This window comes from Larus michahellis, chromosome 20, assembly GCF_964199755.1.
Source record: "Larus michahellis chromosome 20, bLarMic1.1, whole genome shotgun sequence".
Lineage (NCBI taxonomy): Eukaryota > Metazoa > Chordata > Aves > Charadriiformes > Laridae > Larus > Larus michahellis.
The window spans coordinates 3,150,486-3,168,403 of record NC_133915.1 but is presented as its reverse complement, the minus strand read 5'-3'; the positions used below and the strand labels follow the sequence as shown (position 1 = coordinate 3,168,403).

Genomic DNA, 17,918 nt, shown 5'->3' with positions numbered 1-17,918 from the left:
GGGTTGGTGCATCGCTTCCTCCCGGCCTCGGTTCCTCCATGTCTCCCAGCATCCGGCACCTTTGGGATCTCCTCTCCCCGGGTTTTTTTCTCTCCGTCCCAATTTGGGCTTTCGGTGGCCCAAAGCCCCTCGTCCCCCCAAAGGCTCGGCTCGGGCAGGGCCGGACTCGTGGGTCCCAAGCCCAGCCCCGCGTGGTGGGTGCACCCGGCTCTCACCCCCTCCCCGGGAGGGTCTTGGAGGCAGGATGAGCCCAGACCCCCCAAAAGGGGCGATGGGGGGGGGGAGTGCTGTCCCCTGGCCCCCCCCCCCCCCCAGCCCGAGTGCAGCACGGGGGGGGCTGGACCCACCCCCGGCCCTGTGGCTGCAGCCTTGGCAGGCGGCGAGCAGAGCCGTAGCAGACCGCGGCCCTCGCAGAGGCCAACCAGCGGCTGCCAAACTCCCGGCTGCCTTTTTAAGGGCAACGGTCCCAGAGCGGGGACTCTCCCCGAGCCCCCGGGGGCCGGGGGGTGGGCAGGAGAGATGCCCCGGAGCCACCACCCAGAGCTACCAGGACTCAGGTTGCAGACGGGGAAACTGAGGCACGGGGTGACCGGGCTGGCTCCTGCTTTGCGGGGTCCCGAGCTGCGCTCGGGGCAGGGACATCGAGGTCCCGGTGCGGCAATAAGAACCAAGAGCTGCAGGGTCCCACCGCCACCAGAAGAGACCCAAGAGTCCTGGTGTGTCCCCCCCAGCCCTGGAGGGAGGGAGCAGACTCCGGGTTGTCACCCCGCGGGGCGGGACAGGGACATGGTGTCTCCCCAGCACGGCCGGCCGGCGTGCCCGCGCCTCCAACAGCGTCCCCACTCAATGGCTCTGCCCCAGCGATCCTCCTTCCTCCCGGGGAACCTCAGCACCCGGGGGCTGGATGTGTGTCCCCCGGCCGCGCGCTCGTCGGTGTCCCCACCGCACGCCCCGAACCCTGGGGACCTGCTGCCTCCTCGCGTCCCAGCCCGGTCCCCTTGGTCTGCCGCCAAACATGAGGTCACCGAGGCAAAAGGTTGCCATATATGACAGGCTGACAAAAAAAAAAAAAAAAAAAATTTAAAAAAATTTATCCCCAAACCCAGCAGGAATGGGGGTGGGGGGGGTGGGGAGAGTTAAAAAAGGGGGTTGGATGCAGGCAGTGCCCCATGGGCCCGTGCCAGCACCGGGAGAGCCCCGCACGGAGGGAGCAGGGCCGTGCCGGGGTCCGCATGGAGCTGGTGACAGGAGCCTGTCCCACCCCAGGTTGGGGGGACCGTGCCCAAAGCCCCGGAGACACCCCCGAACCCCGGGCTGGGGCAAACTGCGGGGTGCCAGCCCCAGCCCCGGCTCCGCAGCACCGACTCGCACGGCTTTTCCGCCCCTGGTGTTTGCCGGGGACAGGCGGGTCGGCTCCCAGCTCCCCATCCCCAAACCGCCCCGACCTACGGCACCGCGGCCAGCCGGGATGGAAAGCCTTGGCGCGGCCAGTTTGAAGCCGGGACGGCGGCGGCAAAGCCCCGAGCCGGAGCAGAAGCAGCCTAAAAAGGAAAGGTTCGGCCACCGCAGCCAATCCAGCTGCCGGCGCTGGGGAGGGTGGCCGGCGGCCCTGGGATGCTCGCAGGAACGCCAAGCATCCCCCGGCACAGGCGAGGCCGGCCCCGGCTGGGATGGACGCGGGACAAGGAGGGGGACGATCCCCGGTTTGCCGTGGGATTTCAAAACTCCGGGCGCACGGGCCGGCCCTCGGCACCTCCCTATAAGGGTAACGTTCGCGCTTTAAACCTCTCCGGCTGCCGCTGAGGATGGACAAAGCGGCGATGAGAGCTCGGGCAGGGATTTGGGTCTGTTCCCATCCCCGAGGCAGAGATAAGCATCGCTCCCTGCCTGCAGGAAACCCCCCTAAACACGCCACCCCCATCGCTGCGGAAAATAAACCATTCCTGCAAAGCGTGGTTTCTGTTCGGGGTTAGCTCCTAACCACGTTCAACGCCGGGTTTTGAGGGATTTTAAGATACGCCGCTCACATCTGGTGCAGCTGGAGAGATTGGGGTGGGTTAGCGGGACACAGGCCGTAGTGCCAGGGCATCAGCATTCATCCCGCCGCACAAACTGATGACTCAGTGATTTTAAGCAGGGGGGGAAAAAAAAAAAAAAAAAAAAAAAATGCGATTTAAAAAGCCGCCAGCTCAGAGAGCGGGGCTGGGCGCGAGGCAGCAGCTGGCCGCTGACGTGAGAGACGCAGCCCTTGCGTAGGGCCGCGCTGCGAGGTGTTTGAGAAATTCTCCGCGAGGGTTTAATCGGTCACCGGGACGATTTACCAAACGAAGCAGCGATTTGCCACCAGCTCCTCTCCCCGGCTGGTGCTCTCTGCTCGATACCGGGGCAGCTCCGACCCGAGAACTTCAGGGACAAGGAGATAAATTCATTGGGATATTCGCTCTCGATTTGAAGGAATCGCACCTTTGCAAGCCGGGCTTTCGCCCCTGGTGTCCCCTGCGCTGCGTGACGAGCAGACTGCTCCGTTCTGCAGAGCTGGGGGATGAACGCCTCTACGCCGAGGCTGCAAAACCCACCCTGGAGCGTGGTTTAAATAAATTCGGTCTGAAAGTTAGTTCCCACGGATGGCCAGAATTTCCCTCCCTCCCTCCCTCCCTCCCTCCGCCGAGGGTAGCCCGTTTCCAAAACCAACTGCAAACAGCAGCCGCTTGTCACGCAGGAGCCGAGGAGGGGGCTGCTGCGATTAAACACAAGCCCTAAATAAATCGCTTCCCTCCCCGCTCTCAGCCACGCCGGACCCCTCCAGCCCGCCCCGTTAGCTCGAAGAACACGAGTGGCAAAAGAAACCCAGCCAAGATAATCCAATCCGTCTGTGTTAAACTGTCCACCAAGGAGTGGTGCGCGTAGAAGTACAAGGACGCGACACGCGGAACACGGATGTATGCGTGCCAGGTGGGAAGGCAGCTCCCGCCTCCTTCCCCTCCCCACGCGGCCATGTGCTGAGCATCAGAGCACCCTGCCAGAGGATGTGGAGGTGGCGGGGATCGCGCTCAGCCCTTTGAGGCCAGATGCCTTCCACCTTGCAATACTGCTTCTTCCCTTCCAACGCCGGCAAGAAGCGAGGGCGGAGGCGCAGCGCCGATAGCGCCGGGGAGGAAAATCGCTGCTTGGCATCCAACGAGAGTAATTGGGAAGAGGTGCCTGGCTGGCGTACCGCACAACGGCGCCGGCATGGAGCGCTTGTTTTTGGCAAGGACAGGCTTCATACTGCTTTGAGAAGCGCAGAGGCGGGCGGGGGTGGTGACCTTTGAGGACTTGAAGTGGCACAAGCTGCTGGAGTCCCGTCTCAGGGAGACGACGGCCTTGTAAAGCCTTGACACGACAGCACTGCAGCCAAGAGACCGAGAGCCTCCTCCACCAGTAACAAGCTAAACCCAAGCCCTCGCCGGGCATTCCAAGGGTCGGAGCGAATCCCCCATCCAGGAAAAGGAATAAAGTAACCAGACACCCCTCCCCGCTGCTGGAATGAAGCAGCTTGCGCAAAGCAGTGCCGCATCCAGGCACCTTCTCCCCCGAAACCCTGAAATTCCCAAAAGAGGTTGGGCCCCTTCTTACTTCAACCGGGCAAAGACCTGAGCACCAGCGCGCAGGACGCGCTCCGGCTCAGCGGTGATAAGCTCGCGCGTGGGGTGAGAGGGGTTAGGAAGGTTTAATCTTGAACTATAGCAAAAGACTTGTCCACTCCAGCCAGCTGCACCGAGACCACAGCAACCCAGAGAGGCAAAACAAAGCGTAGACTCATTTGGGCAAGTCCCACTTTGGAAAGCACTTGAAGAGGTTTCCACACCTCATAGTTGCAGCAAATCACGGGGGACGCTCCCCAGGAAGCCGTTCAAGCCATAGATTAGAGTATTAAACAATTGTTTCAGTGTTAGTGTCTGTCTTCCAATTTCCAGTTCGCTTTTCCCCACACCACGGACCTCAGCACCGCTTTGCCAGCCCAACGCCAGGCACTGAGGTTTCACGTGCTCCCACTGAGGTCAGGGTACCGATTTCACCGCGGTGGCAGGGAGAGGAAGGGGAAGGATGACTACATGGTAGAAATCATCTGCTACAGGAGGAAAAATCACATTTCCTTAGGCCTAGAAGGAAGGTAGGTCGTTTTCTGTAAACGGTTAAGGCAAGAGGCCTATCGGAGATCCATCAGGACCACGTCCCTCTCGACTACTGACACGTGACTGCAGGTCTGGAAGAGAAGGGAAGAGAAAGAGCAGACAGGGGTTATTCAGACGTTCCCACAGCCCAGGTGAGCCTCCTCCGCCTCCTGACACAACCTGCACCCAGCGTCCTTCGCAGATCAGCCCTTCTCTGACCAGGAACTAATGTCCTGCCCGATGCCAGACAGAGACCACGGCAGGACACAAAGACAAATCTCTCTCGCTCAAATACAAGCCTTTTGCTGCTGCCTTGGCCTCCTTCTGCAGAGAAGTGCTTTGTATCGCACCCCCGACAGGCGCTAACGAGTCAGAAAGTTTTTGTATCTCAGCTCTAGGAAGAGACGAGCCCCTGCCAGGCTGACCCTCCTGCCCTGGGTCACAGCCCAGCACCTCCACCCAGACATAAAATCAAATGAAGCGTCCAATATGTCGACTCACGGTCCTACCGCCCCCGCTGCCTCTTGGGGTGACTTACGGTGAAGAGAGGGGGGTCTTTGGAGTGCGGGTGGAATCCTTTCTGCCGGCAGGAAGAGATCTCCTCCAGGCCATGCTCTGTCAGCTTGAAAAACCCCGTCCTAGAGCAAATAAATACAAGGTCTGTGTAGCTCAAGCCTCTACAAACAGAAGCACCTCCTGCTGCGTCTGAAGGAGCACGCTTGAGCCCGCTCATCTCAAGCGAGAGCCGAAATGCCTGCTGCGGGATGCTCCTCTCCCCGGGACACTCCTCTCCCCCTGTTCTGCAGCTGCAGACCCGTCTCCTTTCACAGGTGGGCAACCACAGCACAGATACGACCCCCCCAAACCAGCCTGGAAAAGCTGTCGAATCCCACACGCTCTTCCGGCCTCTTTTGGTAAAGCTTTCATTGCGTGACTTGACGTTTTATTCCACACCAGGAATCCGACAGAGGAAAGGTCGTGGTAAACAGCCTTTCGATACCTTCTGAGGAGGCGAGGCCTCCTGCCCAACCAAAAAGGGGAGGCAGCACAGGCAGAGGGAAAGGCCTTCCCTACCCCACGTCCATACGTACTCCTGGTATTTCGGAGAACACACAATAGCAATGGACTCTGGCAACATCATCTGGTAGGAGCAGTGCGTGTGCAGGTCGACGCTGGAGAGAAAGGCTGTCTGCGTGGGGTGAGTCTGAAACGCGAGGCAAAAGAGAGGACGTTACAGCAGGGTCAGAGGATTACTCCAAAGGGACGGCGTCTGCCAAGAGAAGGTTGAACAGAGAAGAGACACGGCTGCTTGGAGAGGACAGAGGACGCCTGCACACTGAAAAGAGTTTTGGACAGCCCCAAAACATCTGCTCCTCTTTTCCGTTTGGAATAAGGACAGGAGGAGCTCTACATTTTTGGCCATATCCCACGGAAAGTCACACTTGAAGGCACAACGCTGTCCTTGCTTTCATACATGCCACCCCGCAGGGCGCATCACACGTTTCTGAAGCGCAGCTACCCCTGGGGCACAGCATCCCCGGGCACGTAACGCACTGCGCCAAGGCCCTTCAAGATATCACTTTCCACCAAGACGGGCGAGGGTTGTACGATCACAGACAACCACCACCTTACCCAGCTCCCGCTGACAGACCGATTTCACAGCCTAACCCTTGCTCAAAGGTCTTTCCCCTTTTGAGCATTAGGTTTTTGTTGCCAAAAACCAGCAGAAAGGTCAAAGGGATTCTTGAGGGTCCCCGGATGCTGCTTGGCCGTCACTGAAGAGTTAACACCAAAAGCAGACACCCTGCACATATCAGGCACACGCAGCAGGCATTTATTTGTCAAAGCCTGTGAGGCAGCTGCTGCTTTCGAGAGATTACTCAGCAGCACCAAACATTTTGCTTGGCACCGATCCGACTGCCAAAGGCTCCGCGGGGACAGGCAGCAGGGCAGCGCTGAAGCCAGCGGAGGAATCTGGAACTGGCACATCCCGTGGCAGCACAGCACACAGCTGTCCGGGAAAAGCAGCGCTACTACGGGGACGCATCACGGGAGAGGCCCTGCGCTGACAGCAGGAGCTCGGGATGCTCCGACAGTGCCTCTGGAGCGTGCTTTTAGCCGGATGAAACGCGAGCTTCGTGCCCGATATCCCACTCTCAAAGGGCCTGATGCTTTAGGACGGGACCCAAACTTAAAACAGGCCTGGGTTTCTCCAGCAGTGTGAGCAGTGGCTGAGACTGCACCAGAGCGAAAAACGCAACCGGAGGACGCCGTCTGCTCCACGCCAGCTCCTCCAGTAAATTCTCCTCTGCCAGCCCTGCTCTGTGCACCCCTTTCCCTCCCAGCTGAATGCAAGACCAGTCGGGAAGTGAAACAGGAATGAGAGACTCACGTGGATCCAGCCTAACGTAACAAGGCCATGCTGATCCTGGATCATGAAGAGCTCCTCCTCATTCTCCGTGTTGCAATAATCGGGGCCTCCGTACTGCTTGGGAACGATGACGTGGGTTATCGTGAACTCATTCCTCATCTGCAAGGCAGCACAGGGAGGCTGTCACCCACCGGACACCCCCCAGGCAGGAAACACTGCTGCCGCCCACTGGTGCAAAGGTAATTTCCTAAGCTTTGGGAACATGGTAGTTCTGCATTCATCACTGGGGGCCCAGCCAGGGGGAACATCAGGTCTGGAAACAAGCCCACAGATACATCTACCATTCATTTCCAGGTCACAGAAATGGTAACTGCAGGATTTTCTGAGCCTGAGAAAGACCCACAGCTTCCTGTTTCATTTTCTCTGCCGTGCAGAGCACCCACAAGAGCTCAGAGAAGTCCTGGACACCCACTGAAGCAGATCTCTCCACTCACTAGGAGATGATGCCTCATAATTAAATAACCACGACGTGTCTGGAAGCAGCTGGATTGCAGAAAGTTGCTACACCAAACAACTCCATTTCAAAGCACACTTCTGCAAGCAAAGCAGCCCCAGGCGACTCACGGGAGACAGGCTGGAGCTGCCAATGGAAACCCATGCACACAAACCCTCCTGGGGGAGGACTAACTGTCTCCAGACGGTGTTTGCACAGCCTTGTCTCTGGGTGAGGGTCCTAGTTCACAGCTGGGACACCTCAGTCCTGCTGGTACCAAAAGGACAAGCCACCGGAGCTGCCTGTCACCGGCAACATGCGAGTGCTTGAAGCAGGTACCCAGCAGAGGGTCATCAACAGGAGAGAGGAAGCTGAATACCCACAGGGACTCGGTGGCCGGCACCTGATTCAGTGTGGGCAAATCCAAATGTAAAAAGGAGGAAAAGGAGAGGAGACCATCCCTAACACTCACGCTAAACCTTACTCATCAATGAAACTGCACTACAGCCTCCCACGGAAAAAAATCAGGCTCCTCTAGCCGTTTTCAAAGCTATTGCACACCTTGACAAAAGGCCCCTGTGCCACTTCCAAGGTCTTAATTTGGATTATCACCTTACCAGCTTACCGCAGAGGATCCCACACGTCTCCACACCCCGGACTGTGTTGGCATCGGCTAGCTGGAGGAATTTCTGGCAGAGCTCCCGAGGGACGATGACCTGGCGAAGGACATCCATACTTGCATCTGTGGGAAGAACGGGAACACAATGAGCAATGACAGTCGTGGACACTGTTCCCTCAGGTCAGTATCTGAAGGGACCAGACTGAGAAAATTCAGCCTGGAAACATTAATTGCTCTAATGACTACCCTTAGAAGCAGTCACAGGTAAATGAAGTCACTGTGACACTTTATACACTCACTACCAGGGACATGTAGAGAGAAAGAGACCTTTAGCAGTGTGTCAAAAACCAAGTGTTTTGTTGAAGAAAATGAAACCACAAACACCTACAAAACGTCACTTAACGATGTGTCGCTGGTCAAGAACCAGTCCTTTGGAAATGTCCAAACGGGTATTTCGGAGACTTATTTGGCAGAAGAGGAGAATTCGGTCAGGGGAACAATTTGGTTAGTCAGGAACTAAACCCCAATCCCCAACGAGTATTTGGGTCTAGGAAAGCCAAATAGGCTGTAGACTCTGGATCATTAGAGAGACTGGGCTGGAGAAGCATGGCGGGGGTGATTCCCAAGAGGAGACAGTTCTCCCCAGCCCTGCAAACCTTCACTGGATAACGGGGAGAATATCCAGTGACTTGGAAGGCCAAATCCCCAGAAGGGACGGAGCCATGGTCAAGACGCTTCCAAGCGCCTGCCAGACAAGTCAACTCCTCAGCCGTGTTTGGCTCAGCCCCAGCAAGGGAAAAGGGAGCACCGAGAGGTACTAACTGTTTTCCGTGCTCCCCGAAGTACTAGGTTTCAAAGATCTGTCCACAACAGGAGGTTTGGATGAGACAGTCCCTGCTGATGGACTTGCAGGGTGAACTGGAGAGACGGGAACCTTTGGGATTAAATCAGTCGGCGGCTTTTCCACGCCAGGGATGAGGGGCCCGTCCAGAGACTCAGGACTCAGCTCTGGCTTTCCAAATTCTTGCACTATCCTTAGACGTTCCTTCTCCAGCTCCTGTCGTCGAATCATCTCCTCGAAGGCATGAAACTGCTCTTGCTCTGCCTGCTGCTGCTTCATCAGGGCTACCCGATTTCTCTCCTCTTCCAGCTGCTGCTGCAAAGCCAAGTTTCTTGCAAATTCCTCTTCCTCTGCCTTCTGCAAGGAGAAATACGCTAAGGGACAGCAGACAGGGGAACACAAGCCCAAGGCAGAACATGAAGCCTATGCACTGCAGACCCTCAGGGATCCCAGACTACTTCTAAAGGGTCTGCAAAAGGTGACCAGCAAACAACACTCCCTGCAAGGAAACGTCAGCTTGCAAAACAGAGATCCGCACTTCCACCAGGACAGTGAGCTAGACCAGGGCAGTAAAACCGCTGACTTACCCTCCCTCTTCCACAGAAATACAATTCCAGGTTGTCTTCCCTCTGTTCTACCTCTAAAAATCGCACTTGCCCACAGCAAAACTGCCTGCAGAGTTTTCTGCTTTGCCCACAGAACCCCAGATCCTCGCCCATGCTGTTAGCAGCTGCCTGCTGAGTTTCTGGATCACAAGACCTAGATCTCACGTCGGGACAAAGGAAAAAACGCCAAACAAATAACAGTCCCAGCTCAGACAGCCTCCAGGACGCACAATGAAAAGAGACGCAGGGATGCCTATGACAGATTCACCTGCATAACGGCAGCACAGACATGATGGGGACAGCCCTGCGCTGCAGGTGACGAGGCTGCACCCTGCGAGATGGGGCTACCCAGACTTCACATTTCAGAGCACCCAGGGAGCCCTGGAGACCTGCCCTCTTCCAAACCCTTTGTGGCTGAGGGTCTTCTGGGGAGCACAGGCCTCCAGTCTCCTCGCACTCACCTTCTGCTCCTTGTACTTAGCATAGTCCTTGGCGTACCTCTTTAACAGCTCCTCCTTGAGCTCTTCAGCTCTGGGGAAGGCTACTTCTTTCAGTTTCTGAAGGGAGGAAACACAGTCATAAGAGTGCGATAGCCCCAGAGCAAGAAAAACAAGGCCTGAACAGACGCAAGAATCAATGGACATCCAGCACCCAGAGATTATAAAGCGACCGGCTGTTCATGAGCCAGGAAGGGCTGAGCAGCTCCACCACCACGTGTGGACAGGCTGGCAGGCTGCAGAGAAGCACGTTGTAGCCGGAGGGCCCGGACAGCATAGAATCGTAGAATGGTTTGAGTTGGAAGGGACCTTGAAGACCATCTAATTCCAACGCCTCTGCCCTGGGCAGGGACACTTCCCACCAGCCCAGGTTGCTCCAAGCCCCGGCCAACCTGGCCTTGAACCCCTCCAGGGATGGGGCAGCCACAGCTTCTCTGGGCAACCTGGGCCAGGGGCTCACCCCCCTCACAGCAAACAATTTCTTCCCCAGATCTCATCTCAATCTCCCCTCTGTCAGTGTAAAACCCTTCCCCCTCGTCCCATGGCTCCCCTCCCTGATCCAGAGTCCCTGCCCAGCTTTCCTGGAGCCCCTTTAGGGACTGGAAGGGGCTCCAAGGTCTCCCCGGAGCCTTCTCTTCTCCAGGCTGAACCCCCCCAGCTCTCAGCCTGTCCTCACAGCAGAGGGGCTCCAGCACCGCCAACAACACTGAGCAAGAGCTTCATCAGTACTGTCCTTTGCTTTTCTGGTCAATATTGAGCAGAGGAACGGCAGCTTCTTATGGCTGTGAGAAATCTCCAAGGATTCCCTCGCAAATCCCCTGAGGGCCACTACATCGGGCATCCGGCCACCACGCATGGAAAAGCCATGTGGTGTTTAAAAAGCAGGGAGTTTAAGGGGAAAGAAAGGACAGTCCAGTGCTCAACAGAAAGTAAACTGGACAACCACACCCAGCGCAGGACAAGTACAACAGGGTAAGAAGAACCCAGCCATAACTCCCAAGTGGGTCAGGCCTGCCGCGTCAAGCCTTCTCAGTGTTTGCGTGGATCACTCATCCCAGAGCCATGAAACCCCACGGTTGATGACCCCGAAACATTTCCGACAGCAGCCAATAAAGCAATGTTACTACTTACTTTCACTGTCTCCCTCTTTTCAGGTATGACAGCAGTTTTGTAATCGCGGTGCTGTGGCAGCTTCTCAATGAAGAGCCTGTAAACACAGGTGAGAAAATGCATTTCTGAATCACAGCAGAAAGGGAGAAGCACAAGACAATAAGTGGCACTTTGGGGGTACCGATCGTTCCCCTCCAGCACTGTCCCCTTGCTCTGCCGCCTCCCTGGGTCCTGTGCTCCCCACAATCAGGACAGTCGCCTGCCTTTCTGCAGGAAACCCTCCCTCACATCATGGCCTTCTGAGCTCTTCACGGCACGCAGGAGATCTTGTTCAGCCCCAGGAGAGCACCTCCCAGGGGAGATTTTTCTTCCACCTGGACTTTGGAGATGATCCTCAGGGATAAATACATTTGTTTTGAACAGAAACATTAATAAGCCAGTCTAAAACACCAAGGACACTGGCAGCGACTCAGGAGGGTCCTTGGGCACCTGCCTACACCTCTGCGAGCATCCAAGGGGATTACACACAAGCTCAAGGACTCGGCTGACTCAGTGCTCATACTGTCCTTCCATATGAGTGAACAAAGGGTTTGTGCAAGAGATGGGGAAATTAACTCAGACCTTGAAAAGAGAAAACTTGCAGGTCAGCTAAGAGCAAGTTCACAGCTTCCCCAGCTGCTGCATCAGAAGCCTTTTGGCTCTGTGGCCCGACCACCCCAGAAGATCAGGGCAGTATTTCAGGCAGCAGGGCTGTTTCTGTGCAGACTTCTGGGAGGGAAATGAAGACCGAGCTCAACATCACCCCGCTCCCAGCACGACTACGAACAGGTTAATCTTTGCCTTCTCTACAGACAGAACAACCATCCACCCCTCTCAGGGAGCTCTGCAGGACACAGCGGTGAAAATGCAGAGAAAGAGTACTGCAAGCACTAGAACAAGGAGAAAAGCCTGCAAACGTGGGGAATTCACTCTGGCCCAGCTCTATGAGGCTCCCTGGGCTTGAGGCATCCCTGAATTACCTCTGCGAACAAGTCCCCAGCAGCGCAGTAGCTGACCATGAGCTCAGGGCGAGCTCACAGCGAGCTTAGCCGGGTCTTTGTCTCCTGCAAGTGGAGCTGTGCTTGCCGTGAGCATCCACAGAGCCTGTGGGCATAACGCAAAAAAAAACAAAACCCTGCCCTCCTTCGTGGCTCTTTGCTACACCACTTCAGCATCCAAAGGAGGATGCTCTCCAGCTCCTTTAGAGAGCAGCCTCGTGCCCAGGCACAAGGAATAAGGGTAGCGAGGACTAGAGTGCACCCCAGGGAGCAGCACAAATAAACCAAGCAGAGCCACGCAGGAAAAACTCAGGGGGGACAGAGCGAGAACACTCTTCACGTTGAGAAGCCTCTGTGAGCGCAGTAAATAAAACCAGCTGCTTCAAAACCTCAGTCCTCTGGGAAAAGGAAGGACTTTTCGCACCCTGAACGCTCCTTGTTGCCACGGAGAGCGTGAGGATGCTCTCGGCAGATCAGCACAACCACATCACAGCCCAGTGCCACGGAGAAGTCGTCATTCCATCCGAAACACCCAGCAAGGTCCCCACTCCTGGCTGGTGATTGCGAAGTAGGTCACTGTGTCGAGGAGACAAAACAAGGCTGTGATCATTGCCAACAGCTCGCAGATTAAAATGGAAGGGATTAATTAAGAAGGATTAAGAGCAGATGCTGGCCTAGAGAGGACGGAAAAACCAGCAGAGACAGCTGGGTTTCCACAAGTCAGGAAGGGGGGAAAAAAAGTGGGCGGCGGGATGAGAGGAAGACTCAGGCAGCCAGAGGAAAACTCTGGGGCAAGACCGGGCAGCAGCAGGCTGGGGACAGAGGCAGGGGAAGGACAGGAAAGGTTCATGTTTCCTATCGACAGCCCAACTGAGGCTTGGCAAGACTGAAACGCCAGGAGTTTTGGGCTTGTTCAAACCTCCGCCTGCTCCCGAGTCCACTATGAGCAGCAGCTGTTTGGCACCGAGCAGCCACATCACAGGCTATTTTTAAGCACTGCTACAGCACGCACGCCAAGCCGGCGTCTCTCGAGTCCCTTGCAACACCCCACGCAAACCCCCGGAGCCAATCCTAGGAGCCCACCGCCACACAGGCAAACCAGGAGCCCAAACACCACAGAAAATTCACAACTTATTTTTTTTCTTTCTTATTTGGCTCTCGCAAAATCAGCCTGTGTGTGCCTGATGGTGATTCAAGGAAAATACCCACTCGAATCAACGCAGAAGCAGCTGTTTAAGAAGACCAGCAAGCAAACGTCTTACAAGGGGACCAGACGCATGTGTTAAAAGTCCAGCCTGGTTATTCTCTGAGACAGCTGCGCTGCCCTCCTGCCCGCCATGAGGGCTGGGCAGTGAGCTTGGTTTCCGCGTGGAAAAGAGAGGTGCTGTGCAGCCCAACGGCCCGCACGAGATCGAGCAGGCGGCCAGGGACTGGATGCCTCAACGGGAATCTCTGTCTTGAGATTATCCTGTGTCTAGACAAGATTGTCCCAAAACCGATGGCTCTCCAAATCAGACGCCACAACACAGATCTCATTGTGTAATTCAGGCCTTGAGATCAGCCTTGGGAAGCGCTGCATAAGGAAATAAAGAGAAATCCAGCTTCCTAAAGCCACACAGACCACACCTTGCTCCAAATGCACTCACTCCCGCCAAACACGCCAAGCTAAGAGCCTCTAACGTACTTCTCGGCGGTGGAGTCCTCCCCTTCCCGAAAGCACAGCCTGATGCGGAAAGTGTCTGCGCTAGGCCATACCCTCCAGCTGGGAGCTGGGTGCTGAGAAAGAACAGCCACAGCACTGACCGGCAGATGTGGGCCGAAGCACCGGGGGAAGAATTCCGGTCCCGTTTCTAGAAAGGGGAGAGCAGAGCAAGTCCCACGAGAGGCTCCAGTTACTAGTGCCCCGCTCTTCCCTTCTGGATCACACACTCTTGGGGAAGGACATCTAGAAGACACTTCATCAAGCCTACAGCTTCACATCTTCATTTAAATAAACGCAACCGTGACATTAAGCTCCTGTCTTCGGACAATCCAGGGCAGGAGCGCATATTTATCAGCACTGGAGAAATCACACCACTGAGGGAAAGTTTTTTTTCACCTTCCTGGCAGCCCAGCAGCCAGGCTAACGTAAATGCCATGAGCATTTGAAAGCTGCTGGGGAGAAGATGCCAGCACCCATCGTTGCTATAATGAAACAGCGAAGGTGCTTTTAGTTCATTTGTTTAGTTAGAGTTTCTCCTTTGGCCTTGGCTACGTAACCAGCCTGGAAACCTTCCCGAGGTTTTTACACTTCCCAGCTCCCTGTGCAGCCTCCCAGGGCACTCGCTAAAATGCCCATAAAAGCTCAGGAAGTGCAAGGCGGGAAGAAAAGCTAATCAAAGAAAAATGCGTTGATTTAAGGGGCAGGAACCCTGCACATGGGGGCAGGGAGAGAAAATGCCCAATGAGATGCCAATCACATTCTGGATAAGCGGGTAGTGTGAGCACAGCAGAGACCATATCAGAGTGGCACTGGGCAAAAGCGAGAGGGAAAGGCTTTTGTCCAAAAAACGTACAGGAACAGGATACTCCGTGCCATTGGGATACTTTCTGAGGATCACAGTTTTCAGCCCTTTAAACACCAGCAGGGACGGCTACAGAGGCACACACATTTGCTCTGCTTGTACTCCGGGCTGCTCAGACACGATCCAGACCTGACACCACGTCACTGCGTTAGCACGGTGTACGCTCCAGCTTGGCAGGCACGGCAGTGGCGTTTCGGACCCAAGATGGCTCGTTTCTGGGCAGTTGAGGAGATGACGGCAGGAATATGCGGCTCTGCACTCGTCTACACAGAATGTAGGCCCTACAGGTGGAGACCCATCAGCTGAAACACCAAATAGGGTGTTGGCTGGGTTTATATACGATCTGGGGCATTCTACAAGGGTGCTCAGTATCCAAGAAACTCACGAGTTGGTTGGGATCAGGTTCTTTGGACCCAGAACTCTTCCCCATGCCCTCCCGAGAAGGGCTGGGGTAAACCCGTGCGGTTTTGGGGGTGGGGTGTTTATATTCTTTCTGAGTTGTAAAACTAAATCTACAACTGGTCCCTGCACCTGAGGGAGGAACTCGCTGCCTGCTGTAAAAGGCTGTAGTAACCGAAGTGTAAAGCAGGCTTCTCCTCCGGAGGGGGTTTGCTAGAGAAACCACCAACCAGCCTAGATCCTTTCCAGGTAGATACTCGATACCAAGATCCTTGACCATGGATCCTTGCCAATCCGTACGATGTCATGGCCAACCTAGCAACAATCAAGGTCAATCTAGCCACTCTGCGGTGATAAAACACCAGGAAGCTTTGACATACAGGGATCCAAAACCTCCCTCCTGCTGACAGCAGTCTCCACTAGCAGAGGGATGGAGGAAGACAAGATCAGCCTGGTTTCAAAGGGAACTTTTACACCTACAAAGAGTTGAGTGGTGTTTGTGGGTTTGTGCCTCACACATTTACGACATCTCCTGGTCAGTCAAACCAGCTGTATCCTCACCTCTGTGGGAACTGAAATTCAAAAGGAGCAGAGCTCTGGACAGAACCCAGTTCTACCAGCCCAGCAAGGCCTCACAGTGTTTAGACACGCTCAAAATACTCAACACCCAAACCCACAACGCCTTGTATCGAACACGGGTTACTCGCAAACAAAGCAGCACTGCTCTTACGTGATATATTTGTTGTACAAAATAAAGGCACGCTCGATATTGCCTTCTTCCGAGTAAATGGTTGCCATGCGGAGGATTTCCACTCCGGAGCGGTAGTAGCGTCGTGGTGGGACATCCTCGTTCACTTCCACAGCGCTTCCCACCTGGATCAGTCTTCGGACTCGCTCCTCCGGTGGGAGGCTGATGTCCGCGTGGTCGGGCATAACGACACACATCAAAGCTGCCGTTAGGCTGACGAATTCTGTGGTGGGAGGAAAGTCAAGTGCATCAAAACCAGCGTAAACCTGGGAACTCATCCAGTTTCCTCAGGAGTGCATTTCCTCGATAGAAATCACCCCCTCTCAGCAGAAAAGCGTTTAATACATAGGTCAAGCTAGGTCCTGAGGGAGGAATCGGGGAGAAGGCCAGGTCTTTGGGGCATAGTGCTTGGATATTTACCTTTATGACCTGAAAGGCAGCCACAAATTCAAGATCAGTCCTTGTCAGGCTAGGGTTTGACCCATCCAAATCCTCCCCAAAGTAGCGCTTCCTTCCCAATTGTCTCTCCACACAACAAAACTAGTGCCAGTCACTAGTCTGGGGGAAGACGGCCAAAACGTTTCATTCAGACTTGAGCAGAAGCAGCTTTGTGTGAGATTTCAACACTGCAGCCTTCGCTGTTTCGCTTAGACAGCAGTGAGAGGAGGACAGAGCTGAAGGCCAGCCTTCCAGCCGCTGCTGCTCAGCAGATCTGCCCTTACCCAACAAGCTCAATCCCAAATTGCTCTTGCCCGGGCACAGACACAATCCCTCTCTCCCCCATGCTGCGGGAGGCACACCCGTCACCCCAGGAATGCACCTAGACCTGATCCATGTCTCTACCTCCCACTTGGCTCCAACAAGCCCCTTCTCACCCACAGCCCCTTCTCACCCACAGCCCCATGGCACAAGCCGATAAATTTGAAGCTGAGGAAGCGCTGAGACTATTTGAGGGGCAGCGAGCCCAGAAACCCTCAACAATGCTCTTCCCCCTGCACCAAAAAGCAGTTTTCCCCTGGAAAAGCCACCCTGGACCAGCGAAAAGGTTAAACTCCTTATGAAATCACAGCACTGAATCCACAGCGCCTCGCAAGCCTTCCAGCAATGCGACTGCCACACACACGACGTCATGATTTACTGCGGCTCCTTCCTAAACTGGGGAATGGTCCCAAGCTGCGCTAAGCACTGCCTGAGGATCCCAAGCAGTGGAGGAGTTGCCTTTCCGGGGTTACCTCGGAGCAGAAGACCCTTTTTAAGGCAGGCAGGCCTGCGTTTCTCAGCCCACATCCTGAAGAGGCCTGCACGGGCTTCTTGCCCTAAATAAGGGCCGTGCGATTCGGTCCTGCCTGAGGCTGCTGTACCAGAGCACTCACTCATGGGGTGCAACAAAGCCCCAGCTCAGAGCGGGCATCACCTTCTCCTCACTGGTGCTTCTACCGGTGGGGAGGGCCCTCAGCTTTTCCCCCACAAGCCAGAGCTCTCAGTCACCTCCCCAAACTAAGACCCCCCTGACAAGTTCCACAGCCCTTCTCCCCCGAGAGACAACTGACACCACTCACACACTGTAACTCCCGGAGCCCCCAACCCAGAGCTCCCTCTCTAACACCACTCAGGATAAAGAAACTGCCCAAACCACCACGCTCCTCGAGCTGCTAGCCCCCAAACTACGGACCCCCCCCCCCCGCCACTGCCCACCAAGTGAGAGGAAGACTCCACCCGCCCCCTCAAATCAGGACCCTCCAAGAACTCCCACAGCCCTTCCCCCACAAGGGAAAGTAACGGAGCCCCCCGAGAACTGCCTGTCCCTCCCAGAACAGCCCGCCCCTGCCCTTCCCCTCTAAACAAAGAGTAGAAGATCCCCCAACCAAAGCCCCCACGGGCTCCCAGCTCTCCCCCAAAACCTCCGTCGGGGGACCCCCAGATTGGACCCCCTCCTTCCAAAGGGAAGAGATACCCCCAGCCAGAGCCCTCCCCGACCGGAGCCCCACGAAGGGACACCGCCCCTCCCCGGCCGGATCCCACCTGTCCCGGCTCCCCAGGAGAGGAAAGGATGGCCCCGACCAGCCTCCCTGGCCCCTCACGCCGCCTCCCCCCGCCAGGGCCCGGCCCCTCAAGCGAGGAAGGGCCCCCCCGCAGCCCCAGCGCCCGGGTCCGGGTCTGACCTGCCGCCACCCGCCGCCTCCCCTCAGCGCTTCCGGGTTGTCGCGGAAAAGCCGACAGCACCTGCCCGTCTCGCTTTCAGCAGCCAATCAGGAGCCGACGCAACATCCGGGCACGCTGCAACCCCGCCTCCGCTTCCGCCCGGCCGAGCCGACGCTTCCTTTCCCTCAGCGGAAAGCCGTGCGTGATGACGCCACAGACCGGCGCAGACCTTAAAGGGACAGCTCCCTTCCGGCTGCACGGCACCGCACCATCCCGAAAACACCCCTTCTCACCCCAAAACGGGGGCGGAGGCCGGCGTACCGGGCCCCTCAGGCCCA

At 56.1% G+C, this 17,918-nt stretch overlaps 1 protein-coding gene across 2 annotated transcripts; it reads right to left on the bottom strand.

The window, feature by feature from the left end:
* Positions 1-2,852: 2,852 nt before the first annotated feature.
* On the bottom strand, positions 2,853-17,734 carry STAMBP (STAM binding protein). 2 transcript variants are annotated; one of them, XM_074563458.1, is made up of 10 exons: positions 17,601-17,734; positions 15,421-15,661; positions 10,712-10,787; positions 9,545-9,640; positions 8,460-8,835; positions 7,636-7,760; positions 6,547-6,684; positions 5,246-5,358; positions 4,693-4,792; positions 2,853-4,246 (listed from the first exon to the last, which is right to left on the bottom strand). In XM_074563458.1, the coding sequence occupies exons 2-10, from the start codon at positions 15,633-15,635 to the stop codon at positions 4,190-4,192; spliced, it is 1,296 nt and encodes a 431-aa protein (XP_074419559.1). In that variant the 5' UTR covers positions 15,636-15,661; positions 17,601-17,734; the 3' UTR covers positions 2,853-4,189. The 2 variants fall into 2 exon arrangements, with proteins under 2 accessions (XP_074419559.1, XP_074419560.1); XM_074563459.1 differs by lacking the exon at positions 17,601-17,734 and adding an exon at positions 15,859-15,999.
* Positions 17,735-17,918: the final 184 nt, after the last annotated feature.

Bases quoted from the DNA above. Each gene is read 5' to 3' on its own strand.
- STAMBP (XM_074563458.1), bottom strand. From the start codon at position 15,635: ATGTGTGTCGTTATGCCCGACCACGCGGACATCAGCCTCCCACCGGAG. The intron at 9,641-10,711 runs GTAAGTAGTAAC...TCCTCCCTTCAG, and splicing joins AAAAGAGGGAGACAGTGAAA to AAACTGAAAGAAGTAGCCTT. The intron at 4,247-4,692 runs GTAAGTCACCCC...CTTCTCTTCCAG, and splicing joins AAGACCCCCCTCTCTTCACC to ACCTGCAGTCACGTGTCAGT.